We start from the raw sequence: 12,815 nt of genomic DNA, 5'->3' as shown, positions 1-12,815 counted from the left end.
CCCTGACTTAATCAGCGTGGGAGAATAAAGGTGTTAAGATTTGGCAGGCTTGTCTTTTGGAAAAGCATTGTTCAAGCAGAAATTAACTGCCTATGCATCATTTCAAGTCATATAGCCACGAGTAGAGACATTATAATACATGCGTAAGAAGACACTTGTTTTAAAATGTCAAAATGCACAGCATTTATTGCAATATCATCACAAACGTATTTAGCAAAAATCAGACACAGCTTTGACAAAAATAAATAGATTTTTCTGCCTTTTAAAGGCTTCATACTGTCACAGTAAAGTAAAAACACAACATCCTGATTCGCCAGTGTTGTCAAAATGAATCATTTTTACAACCCAGACGTTACACAGCCGCTCAAACGGCACGAGCTGGAATGTTAATTACACGTCACTGAATAGCTGCTACCACATTCGAATAATATTTCACCCTGTTTTGCCCGATGCGACGATACAATGTGGTGGTATTACAAAATAAATATTACTTAAAAACTCTCTTACAATGTGACCAAACTGCATAACAGGCTCCGTTATCGTTCTTGACCACAGCACACAATACCAATTAAATGACAATGTGAAGGTTTCCTCTGTTGTGTTTTCATTAATTCAGAGAGCTCATAGTCTAAAAGGCACTTTAAAACTCAGGCCTCACAGCTACAACATGCAGTCATTAATGCTGTATACACTGACATGCATACAACATGACTGTACTGTTAAAATCATCTATATTATATCATCCCTCCAGCACATCAACTACTTTACCCAGCCATCATTGAGGTCAGAAGTTATGCATGAATTTTAGAAATTCAGCCATTCAGTTCAGAAGGGACGTAAAATTTGTTACACTTAAATCAGTTTTTTTTTTTTTTTTACACAATATAATATACAATACTGACTTGAGGTAATGAAAATACTCTTGGTTTTACTCCTGTGTTAATACATTACTGATCCGACCAAACATTTAACAGCATCAGAGGATGTTCACACTTAAGATGTAGCTGTCCTCTAGTGTTAGTCCACATGTAAGACCTGCTGATCCATCTGGGAGTGACAACAGGCTCCTGGGTCCTGTATGTGGAGGCGGGGCTACACTCTGGTTCACATTAATATGTGCCGTCAATGACACAGTTAACAAATTAGTCACCATAATGTCCATGTTACAGGCTAGTTGACACAAATTTACCAGTATGCTACAAAAGAATCTCATTGGTCACTCTCTGCAGAAGAAGACGGTTTTACACAAGCCGTTACAACCCACACACACAACCTACAAAAGTGGTTGGATTGATTCTTTTTTTAAGGATAAGACTGGCGATATTCTACATGTTTCAATGAACAGATTCTACTGGCATTTAATGCCTGTGTAGCCGAAGTAGATGACACTTCTGTGCCTTATGGGGCTTTCACGCCGCTGCATGACAACTCACCACTGCCAGTCATGTCAATGAGGAGAAGGCGGCAGAAGGGTATAAAATGGTTACCATCCATGTGAAAGTGCACAGATTTCGCTCTGCTACGCTGAGCTCACCGTGTTGAACTTCTGGCGGTAGCAACCTTGCTTTAGCTGATCAAACAGTGGGCATCACTGGAAGCAAAAAGAAGACAAGATGTAGTACCCGATCATGTCAGTGTTTGAATATTGGGCCTTATGGCGCTAGAAGCTTATAACAGCAACCAGAATTAAAAAAACTAGGCCTAGGATAACATTTCCACCAAATTTTAGATGATGGAATATGTAGAAATCTTTGGTAATTTTTGTGATTTCTGCTGTCTTGCTACAGAGTGCAGATACAAGCAAGCCTGTGCTTGTACCATTGCAGCTGTGGACTGTAGTGACAATACTGCGTTGTGGTGTACAAGCAGCTTAAGACCTCTACTGTTGTCCAAAAACACCTCTATGAGTTGCACTGGCTGACATGTTCCTTCAATTCAATCAATCAATTTTATTTATAAAGCCCAATATCACAAATCACAATTTGCCTCACAGGGCTTTACAGCATACGACATCTCTCTGTCCTTTGGACCCTCACAGCGGATAAGGAAAAACTCCCCAAAAAAACCCTTTAACGGGGAAAAAAAACGGTAGAAACCTCAGGAAGAGCAACTGAGGAGGGATCCCTCTTCCAGAATGGACAATCTCATAAACATGGGCTCTGTTGTTTATTTTGATTTAATGTCCTGCTGCTGTAAATATCAGCTTGTGTACCAAATCTGCTGCTGAAAGTCCCCTACAGATGCACTTTTAATTCCTTTTAAGGAACATTTACTAAGAAAACTGCAGTGCTCAGTCGACTAAGGAAATGATTTAGATTTGTTTAAATAAAATAATTTATTTGTGACCTATTTTAAGACTTGTGTCCTGAGCAGGAATGAAAGAACTTGGGGCTGAGTGCCACGGACATGCTGGGAAAAGGCCCTGGCTAGATGGTAGCCCTAGAAGAAATATCCCTGTCTCATTAGGTTTAGGCACAAAAAGCACTTTGTTAGGGTGAGGGGAAGATAATGGTTTGTGTTACAATGATCACTTGAAACATGGAACATTAAATCTCGTGAAAGTTTTCGCAAATCTGAGGTTACCAGCTAGACAAGACTCTGAGGAAAGTATTCAGAGATGGACTCGTGTGTAGTTTGTTTTGACCTCTCATCTGACAGTATGAAAATATAGAATATCACCAGCCTCGTCCTCCAACAACTAATTAAGTGAAAATCTCACTCTGATGTTACACCAACATCTACTGAATCTACTGTCATACCGCCTTTCTCATGAATGTTGACATCAAAGTAAGATGTCAAATCCAAACCACCTTCAGCACTATAAAGTACCCTAACTGTCTCTGAGAGTGATTACCGTCACGGGCCAAGTGGCTTGTTGGCAGGTGGCTGGATGTTGTTGGTTGTGTTGCAGTTGTTGTCGCTCCTCACTGCGCTGTTCTCCATCCTGAGGGAGGAGGAGTTGAGCGGACTCCTCTTGAGGACTTTGTTGGCCAGAAGGTTGCAGGTCTTCCTGTACTGGTGCCGCAGCAGCGAGTAGACAAATGGGTCGCTTGCTGCCTTGCTGTAGGCCAAACATTTGGACAGCACGCCCCAGTGAGGGTTTATGGGCCACGGGGAGAAAAGCTCTACAATTCTACATCAAATGAAGACAAAAAGAGAAAATCAGTCACACGTTATCCCTGAGGAAAACGCAAACCAACTCTTAGTAAGTGGAATGTAAGATATCTAAAGCGAATGACCCTCCCCCAGTGATGTAATGTGGTGAAAATGTCATCATTTCACTTCACTGAAATGTCACCACTGTGCTGGGGAATGTGAACTGATGGGTGTCAGTTTCACTGCCTCTGGATTTCTTGCTCGTTAAATTCATTTTACAACAAATCCAGTGCTTGACACTTCCTTTGTCCTAATAAATCAAAGTGAAAACCAGCAGGAGCCTTGTTTTGTCTTTAATCTGTCTTCTTAACGAGTGTGATCTCCTTAAGTCTAACATGTCTCACCACCGCACGCCTCCTAATGTTTGCACAATTCTAACAGCTTCTGACAGGGTGCCACCACTAATACTGGGGCTAATACTAATGAGAGCCAGTGATACCATCACTGACTCATTTGCTATCTCCCTCTGTCTCACTCCCTCTCCCTCTCATCTCCCCAGTTGTGGAGACTAACGACAAGGATTAGGAATGTGTGTGGAACCAGTAAGCTGCGGGATAATGAAAAGGAAGCAGTTGAATATGTTTAAAATGTTACCAGATAACAAGACAGCACTGGAAATAATTATCGCCATCTGTGTTCAGGCGATAAGGCGAGTGTAAGCACATTAGCAGCAGCAAGGTAAGTGAAAACCCAAAATCACTCTGTCAAATCGAGAGAGAGTCTTGGGAGAGTTGTTCTACTTGTGAAGCAGAATGAAGAAGATAATTTGAATCTTTTTCTTACAGCTAAGTGAAGACAAAATGTGCAGAATTCAACTGTAGTTTAATCTCACTGATGCTGAATGTAAAGCATTTCTTTTCAATCTTGTGATTCAAAAGGAAGGACACATTCACATGTTTGAGGATACTGTACATGTTGTTAATCACCTCACACATAAATCCCCATACACAATACTATCAATCTCTGCTCACCTTGTGATGACATAAGGGGTGAAGCACACCACAAATGTGCCGATGAAAGTACTGATCTTCTTGGTGGCCCTCTGCCTCCTCCGCTTCTGCTCATCCAAGCATTTCTGCCGCACACTGCCAAAGCACACAGGCACAATTATCCACCCGGGAAGCATGATCAGAGACACGCAGACATAATGAAGCAGTCCGCAGAGAAAACATGTGGGATGGACAGGAGGAAGCCAGTGAACTGTGCGCCCTGTCTCTGAGGATTGCAGTGGAGAAATTTCACACTGTGCGTTTATCAATTATGTTAATGAAGGGTTTAATTATTTGACTAAATCGGGATGGATGGCGGATGATGGGAATGCGGAGAATGAGGAAGGCCTTGGTGACCCTAATGAGACATGATAGTGTAAACACTGACTGCAGGCGGGCTCAGCAGGGTTTAATCATCATCAGTGGAGCATTTTAAATGAATGTGTGGTCCCACAACATATACTGTTATACAGCAATTAGATAAAAGTCTAAATTTGACAGGAATCCAACGTGACATTTCAAATTGCTTGATTTTGTCAAACAAAAAATTCCAAAAGAACAGACAGGAGTTGAATTAAAATGATATAAGCAGCAAATCCTCAAAGTGGAGACATTTCTTATGAATACATTGATTATGTTTTTGTCCATCAACTGACAGCAACTAAGAGAAAACCAACACCATCATCATCCAGTGCAGATCTTCAGGCATAACCACACTTTTAAGCACACACAACGTCTTAACTGCAAATAGAGCATGCTCTGATTTTGCCACAGGATCAAAATGTTCCTTCTGCTCACCATACTGAACAAAATGAAAGGGAACAGACACAAGCATTTCCGTCAAAGACAAATGGATTAGACTGAGTACATCTCTAATGACTGTTTACCTGGGGTGAATATCCACAAGCAGCACCAGCGTCTGCATAGTGATCACGTCGATGCGTTTACAGTGAAACCTTGCAACTTTGAGCACTTTCAGGTACGTTACACACAACACGATCAGCGTGAGGAGGAAAGTGAGGGAGTGCAAAGCCACGGTGAATATGATGAACTGCGTCCCGGCTCCCTTGGCCCTGACACTGCAGAGAGTGCACGATGCGTAAAGGTGATGGTACCCGACCCAGGAGCGGCAGGTGGCCACTGTGGAGAAGCAAAGTGAGTGAATCCACGTGTACGCCAGCGCTATCACTGCGTCCCGGTGCCGTATTCTGGAGTGGTAGCTGAGTGGGAACACAACAGCCACCCATCTATCGATGCTGAGAGCTGCCATGCTGAGCATGGAGTTAGTGGTGAGAAAAGTGTCGAGGAAACCCACAATTTGGCAGAAGCCGCTGCCTCCGGGGTGGCCCGTGGTGATGAGCCCGATCAGAGTTAGTGGCATGTTGGACACGCTTAGCAACAGGTTGCAAAACGTCAAGTTGAGAATAAAAAGAGCCGGTACCTGTTTGCGGATCTCTGGGTTGTACAGAAAGCAGATCAGCACCACAACGTTGGACAGCAGCGACACGATAATAATCCCCAAAACTAAAACGGAAGCAACTATGTCCGCTGCGTCCATGGTGCTTCCTCTGAAATATCCAGACTTTTGATAAGTGCATCCACAGTCCTGATGCGAACTGTCATCGTGAGCTGCAGTCACAACATATATGAGTCCCATACATTGTCATGCTTACTCTCCCCGGGCTCCAAATGTCTTCAGTAAACGCAGCGGTCCCTCCAACAGCGTCCACACTTCAGCCGCAGGTAATTCATAGAGAGAGAAAGCTCGCCTGGCTGTTATGAGGAAATTTGGGAGTCCGTTTCATGGGAATGGGGTCACAGCAGGAAGCTTTTTTTTTCTCGAGAGGCGCTGCGGTAGTTTTCAAGCCCCCTTGCTGCCTCTGGTCTCACAGCTCAGGGTTTCCTGGCTGCGCAATTGCGCATTGACACGATGGCAGCTTTGAAAAGGGCATGAAAGTACTTCCAGCTTTCAGTCTCTGTGGCTCTGTAGCTACTTATATTGTCCTCTCTGTCAGTCTAAAGCACGTTGGTGCACCCCAGTTCAAAAATAGCCTTTTGATGTAAAAAATAGAAGCACGACGCACGATTGCGTAGCTGGTGGTAAGGCTGATGTCACCAGCATCACGTTGAACACATGAGATTATTTGTGCAAATATTACACATATAAATCAAGTTCTTGGGTGTTAAAATAGCACAGTGTAACTCGTTAATTGATAATTATTTTGTGCAAGTCAGTGCCTGACAAGGTAGAATCACCACTTTTTAAATAAGAAAAATCTCAGCAGCAAACACTTACAGTTTAATCCACTGCTTAGGGAGCATTGCGACATAGCAGGGAGACCCAGAGCCTCATCAGTGCAGTGTTCAAAGCCTTATATGGCGCTTCACCTAAATGGACGCAGTGCAGCTGGACTCCTCCATCCAGATTATTATAGTGGTCCAGAGTACAGCAGCAGCACCACAGCCTCTGGTTTACAGCAATACTCTCTGTGTACAGCCTCCAATATGGTACAGAGGGAATACTGTGGTGTCTGGCCCATGACCTAAAAACATGCTGGTGTGTGTGTGTGTGTGTGTGTGTCAGTGAAAGTGGACAAAAGGACCAATATTGCTGTAATTTCTGCAGCAGTGGTGCCTACACCAGGATTAAGATAAACAGGGGTAATAAGGTCATAAAGTATCTTCTACAGTAAGAGTCCTGTATTTAAACATTTTACATTAGTGCAAACATGAGAACAAGAATATGAGCAAAATGCCGATGCTTCGCCCCCTGCGATGGGCCCCACCTGCTGGCAGCAGAAAAAAAGGGTGGTTTACGAACTATAACTTAATCATTAATTAATCTAATTCTGTGATTAATGTGTGACATAAAATTGTGGTTGCTACTGTTATTTATGTCAGTGGTTGGATATAATTGTTTTAGCCTCATGCTACACACGGTAGGCCTACCTTTAACTTCAGCTAACGCTACAATGACGTCACAAGGCTAACGTTACTCCTCCATAATATTTGCTAAATATAGACATGTATGCAGTTAGCTAACCTCTCTAAAATTACTTTAATACTTATCTCTAAAGTTTACCTGAAATAATGGAAGCTAACTTTGTTAGCAGCGATTCAGCATGGCCAAGCTAGGTGTGAAGTCCAGTCAGGTTGCAGGTGTTTCGGATTCAATTGCGACCATGTTAACTGGCGACTTTCAGCCAGAAGTGTCTGTGGTTGCCGTAGTGACAGCAGCTGTTTTCAACCAAGAAGAGAATATGTAGCTGTCCTTGCGAATGCCTCTTTGTTAATTTTTTTTATTACAATATTAAAATAAACGTATATTAGAGAACTATTCAGCCATTTTAAACGTAAAAAAAACAGAAGATTTTCACGAGATTCGAACTCACTCCATAATATGGCACATTTTTATTTACACATGCACCAAAGACGAAACTGTGGGCCTATTTAGAAAATGTATTAGAAATATGAGTTAAATTTAGGCCTACAGGAAAAGCAACTTGTTCCCTTCTTGTTTTCAACATTACGTCACAACAAGTGCGATTCAAAACGCGACTGAGTGTTGGTATGTCACTGGTTTACTCAAAAAAGAGTCCAAAGACGAATAAGATTGGTTATGTTTTGACACTGTAACGGAAAAGTGAACAAATAGGCATTCACGAGGACAGCTATCTTCAGTTTGAAAACAGCTGTTGTTGCCAGTAAGCATGGTGGCAATTAAATCCAGAACACCGGTGTAGGTGGGCGTGCCCAGAGCTCGTCTACAGCTCCGCCCTCTCATCCAAATATTTGCATGTCTGGCTCCAGAAATCCAAGATGGCGACGGGCAAAATGCTAAACTTGAGGCTCCAGAACGGCCGTCCACAAACCAATGGGTGACATCACAATGGCTACGTCCTTTATTTTTACAGCCACAGGCTGTGTCCAGAATCACTCACTACTTACTACTATATAGTGGACTATATGGTGAGTACGCCATTTTGTAGTGCCAAGTGCCCAGTGTGGGGGCAAAAAACACCACTGCGCATGCCCAAAGCCCTGTTGCCTTTCTGCAATCTGATTGGCTATTTTTTATATATACTACTATTGACGTCATTTGCACGTATTTGGTGGACGTTAGCATGAATATGCGGACTATCTTCAACTGTACAAATGTTAAACAATAATATTCAATAAATATGAAAGCCTTTTGTAGAAAACCTGAGAAACACAGTGCCCGCACCAGCCGTAGGATATTATTATTATTATTGCCTAAACCAAACCTCGTGTAAAAATAATCGTATTTATCGCGGAGTGGTTCTCTAGGTAAAAAGTAGCTAACGTTAACTGCTAGCTTGTCGGAGAAGATGGTAACAGGTGTGTGTGTTGTATTTGGAGATGGTACCCGGTCAAGGACAGACTTTCAGGCTCTCAAACATCTCCCCGAGAGGATTACTCAACATGAAGGCAGCAGGACAACGTGGTGAAGTTGGGCAAACATAGCTAGCAGCTACCCAAACCGACAGCGCATACAAACGGGGAGTGACCAGTTCAACGGCTCCTTGAGAACAGGTAAGTGGTCAGTCTCATTATCACCTGTGTGTAACTGTTGGGGTTTGCCTCTGTCCAAAGTAACTGTTAACGTTACTCCTCCATTTTTCCACCCCAAAAGACTCCCCCCCACAGATTGTATTATATTTTTAGCTTTGTGAGTATTAGCTATGTGCATCCATGTCTGAGCATATTTTTTTAACTATAGATGTCAAGTAAATGTAGTAAATTAAAAAGTACATTTTCTTCTGTTTAGGAGCATAAAAGGAAATTCTCAATTAAAGTCTAAGTAGGCCTACCTGGAAAACAATCAAACACCACTCCTGTATAATACTACTATACCCAAGTATAGTGCTTGTGTAACTATACATAGTCACATCCCACCACTGATACAAACACATCATACAGTAGGTGGCTCTATGCAGTTCCCTGCACATGTACCCTTCACAATAACCTTGCTGATAGCTGAATAACTGATCTAAAGCATGATGCTTCAAGCAAACTTCATGTTACTCTGCTCTGTAAAGATAACATGATTCCCTCTTTTGCATTACAGGCCCTGTGTGCATGTAGGGCTGCGGTGTTGCTATCCAATTGAATTTTTCCACATCTGCTGTCAGGCAGTGATATTGATAACTGTGCGGATAGTGAAGACCTTGAGAAAATACTGTTTCCAATATAAAAAACCTAGCATTTTTTTTATGGAAGACAGGATGCATACTGAGATTTGCAATTCGTGCCAGAAAGTTGTCAAGCAAACGTTGTCAGACATGCAGTGGATGGTGTATTTTTTGTGATTCGCCCAAGTCGAAATCTTCTCAGCACAGTAAACTGCACTGATCCAGTGGCCCAGTAGATTAGAAGGAGCTATTATTTGATCTAGGTCTGGTGTCATGTCTGAGGCAGAGAGTCTGCAGATCGTCCTCCTGATGGGAGAAGACGTCAGAGATTGACTGTCATCCGAGACAGTGTAATGTGCTGTGGTAGTGGGTGGTGAGATCTACAGTGTTTAACAAAACAGAACACACAGACTGAGCATTTTTATGTAAAGACTTATGTATATATGGCCGTTATGCTACATTAGTAATATAGCAGTTTCTACTTTCACTTATTCTTTAAATACAAAGTAGACTCATTTACCACTGTCACAGACCACCATACGTTCCAGCTCTTTAAAAAATTTCAATTAACATGCTCAGCGAGACCTCCCAGACCTCATTTGCGAAAAAATGATTTGCCTCAGATTAGTTTCGGGACCAAAATCGTGGATGTGATCTATAGTGTTTAATTGAAAGAGATCTCTTTTCTGTCTGGCTACAAGGATAAGAGAAACCAGTCTATGTCTTATAACAGCGGTCACATGTGCAGCTGTCTAGCCATCCTATGAATTATCAGTAATGACAAATTGCCAATAATGGCTGCGCAGATTTTCTAATTAATTCCAGAGAGGGAGAGAGAGAGGAGCTTTTCACTTCTGCCCTTTCCACATAGTGAGGGAACAGACGGTGAGACTACATTGGATTTTTTTTTTACACAGCATCAGGTCTCTGCAGTGCTCCTCTAAATAGAATAAAGTTCAACTTCATTTGCCCATAGACGTCAAGTTAATGAGGTGAAAGGTTACAGCTAGACACGACCACACGTATAATCCTCCAAGAGTCTCTGCAGACACCTGCAAATGTGTTTTTGTCTCAAAAAACCCAAACAATGATTGTCAGTGCTTTTAAAAACATTTGTTCTACACAAATAGGCAAATTATTTTTTATTTCTGTCTTACATGACCTATCTAGAGACCATTTATAGTGGAGTTTCTGCTGCTGTGATGGATTTTCATATATTGACAGTGTGCAGCTCAGTGCTGTTTGTGTTTGCCTGGCTTGATATGACTGCCTTGTTGGTGACTACTTGCTGGTTTACCTTTGCTGCTCTTGCTGCTCAGATTCAGTTTATGATGGGATGTGCATGAATTATTGGCATTTAAGGCTTTGGTATGCAGGCGAGGTCTTGCTGATGGCTGTTCAGTTTGCTGTGCTGCTAAATCTCTATGTATCAATAATTTGCACTGGTATAAATAAGTGGTGTAAGTTCATGGGGCAGTTGAGCTAATTTATTGTGTTGTTTTCTAGCAATTGCTTACTTTGACGCTAATGAGCATAGTTATGAATCTGAATACTCCTGTGTGGGCTGATTAATTTTAAGCATATTTTTAACTCGGCCATTTTGAGTTGTTGTAGAGGTTTTCTGTTTTCTCATGCTGTCTCTGACTGAATCTGATTTCCCCGGCTATTTGGGGGCAACAAGCTGTAAACACAAGACTGACATATTATCTCACCTGATAAATTTGTTATTGTTTGGTGAACATGTTAGCAAAAAACGTGACCCAGGAAGGACTCAGCCAGATGTTTCTGAGTTCTCGGCTGAGATGGACGGCATTGGGCTGCAACGTGTGTCTTTTGGCATTCATTTTTAAGGATTCTGTCATTCTACAGTATCCTTGCTTCTATAATTTATTCATGAAAAACATTTTCCAAAACATTTGGCATGTTTTATGCATGTTTGTCATCCCGAGGGGTTTGGATCAACGAGGTCTTGTCTATTAACTTTTCTTGTGGCAATTTTTCTTACGCCTGATAAAGTGCTGTGACCAAAAAGAAAGAAAAAAAAATCTGAATCCCAAAATTGAAAACCAAATATTTAACAATTCAAAACATCCTGGTCCAATTCTACTATTTACCCATCTAGCCATCTAGCAGACATGGAGCAGCATTCATTTTGAGTCGTGTCAATATTTACCCCACTCTTTAAGCTTTGTTTTGGACTCCATCAGCACCTGAAACAAACTGTCTCACTCGAGCTGCTAAATCTTCCATTATGTTCATCATCTATAATTGCCCCCTTTTCTGCAGTTTGGTGCTGGTTTGGTAGTTTACAGCCTAGTGGTGTTAGAAATGTGGTTGAAGAGGGAAGAAACGTCTGCTCTTTTTCTGTCTTAAGAAGCTTTTCTAACCCGTTTGAATAAACTGAACATAAAGGGTGGTCATTGCTCCTGAAGCAGTGCCATTTTAGAGGTTACAGTTTACCATGGGCCTGCGACAGTAAGCTTAATGAGGCTTTTAGAGACCACACGATTTGAGCCTGTTCTCACATGCAGTTGCATGTTCTGCAAACAACACATCAATCAGCCTTGTCTGTTTTGTTTAGTTGTATGAATTAGCTCATTTAAGCTGACCGTAACATTTATTTGCCTGCTTAGCCGGACATCACCTGTGTCTACTTGCACAGTTGCAGCTTTGTCAACTTGCAGAAGCAGTTTCACCTTCTGTACATAATATTGTCAGAGAAGAAGTGTATACAATGCATGTTATGCAACTGAAACAAAGCTCATGGTTGTTTACTAGCTGTGAATAACAGTGTGGCTTTATGTCTGTTTATTAGACATCAGATTCCAATTTGTTTGTGACAGCTGAAAATTCAAAGTCTTACAGTTTGTATCTTCATCTCTGTTTTTCTTCCTCTGTCAGTATCCCTCGTCTACACCTATAAAGCTGAATTTACCGCGCACACTCAGCGTGCTCCTCTCGTTAGACGCAGACCCACTTTCATCTTACTGTAGATCTGAAGGCTGAGGTTTTCCTATTGGCTGAACCTCAAATGACTGGTTGTGTCTTGGCTGTACATAAATTCTCGCAGCGATTCCAGGCTCAGTTAATCACGCTTGCCCATCTGCTTTGATGTCCTTCCTCTGGTAATGAGTGTGACATCGCTGTACACAAGCATGACAGTAAGCAGCTCCCAGTAGGTTTTTTTTTCTATAAATGAAGCGGGGACTCTTAATGAGAGATCATGATGGTTCATGTCAGAACCGTCACTCAGCATGTGTGGTTTGTCTCTAAATGTGATGCGTGTTCCTAAAACTGACTGATTTTATTACATTATTATCTGGCTTCTGCTAGTAGCTTCAAAACTGTGTATGTGTATCTGTAACTTTCAGTTTAAGTGGGAATAAATTTCGACAAGGACAGAAGTCACAAGAGTTTCCTTCACAGCTGCTATCTGTCAGCTCTTGATTTTATTAAAGGAACAAGTCAGTTATCAAAACTTCCTCATGAGCACAGTAAAGCAAATACCATACGGTGT

The 12,815-nt window shown here is 41.8% G+C and overlaps 1 protein-coding gene across 1 annotated transcript; it reads right to left on the bottom strand.

Moving 5' to 3' along the window:
• Positions 1-208: 208 nt before the first annotated feature.
• On the bottom strand, positions 209-6,144 carry LOC117248116 (G-protein coupled receptor 26-like). The gene is made up of 3 exons (XM_033612865.2): positions 5,033-6,144; positions 4,128-4,241; positions 209-3,133 (listed from the first exon to the last, which is right to left on the bottom strand). The coding sequence occupies exons 1-3, from the start codon at positions 5,800-5,802 to the stop codon at positions 2,857-2,859; spliced, it is 1,161 nt and encodes a 386-aa protein (XP_033468756.1). The 5' UTR covers positions 5,803-6,144; the 3' UTR covers positions 209-2,856.
• Positions 6,145-12,815: the final 6,671 nt, after the last annotated feature.

This window comes from Epinephelus lanceolatus, chromosome 17 (genome assembly GCF_041903045.1).
Source record: "Epinephelus lanceolatus isolate andai-2023 chromosome 17, ASM4190304v1, whole genome shotgun sequence".
Taxonomy (NCBI): Eukaryota; Metazoa; Chordata; class Actinopteri; order Perciformes; family Serranidae; genus Epinephelus; species Epinephelus lanceolatus.
The sequence above is the reverse complement of the archived record's forward strand: the minus strand, read 5'-3'. Positions and strand labels throughout refer to the sequence as shown.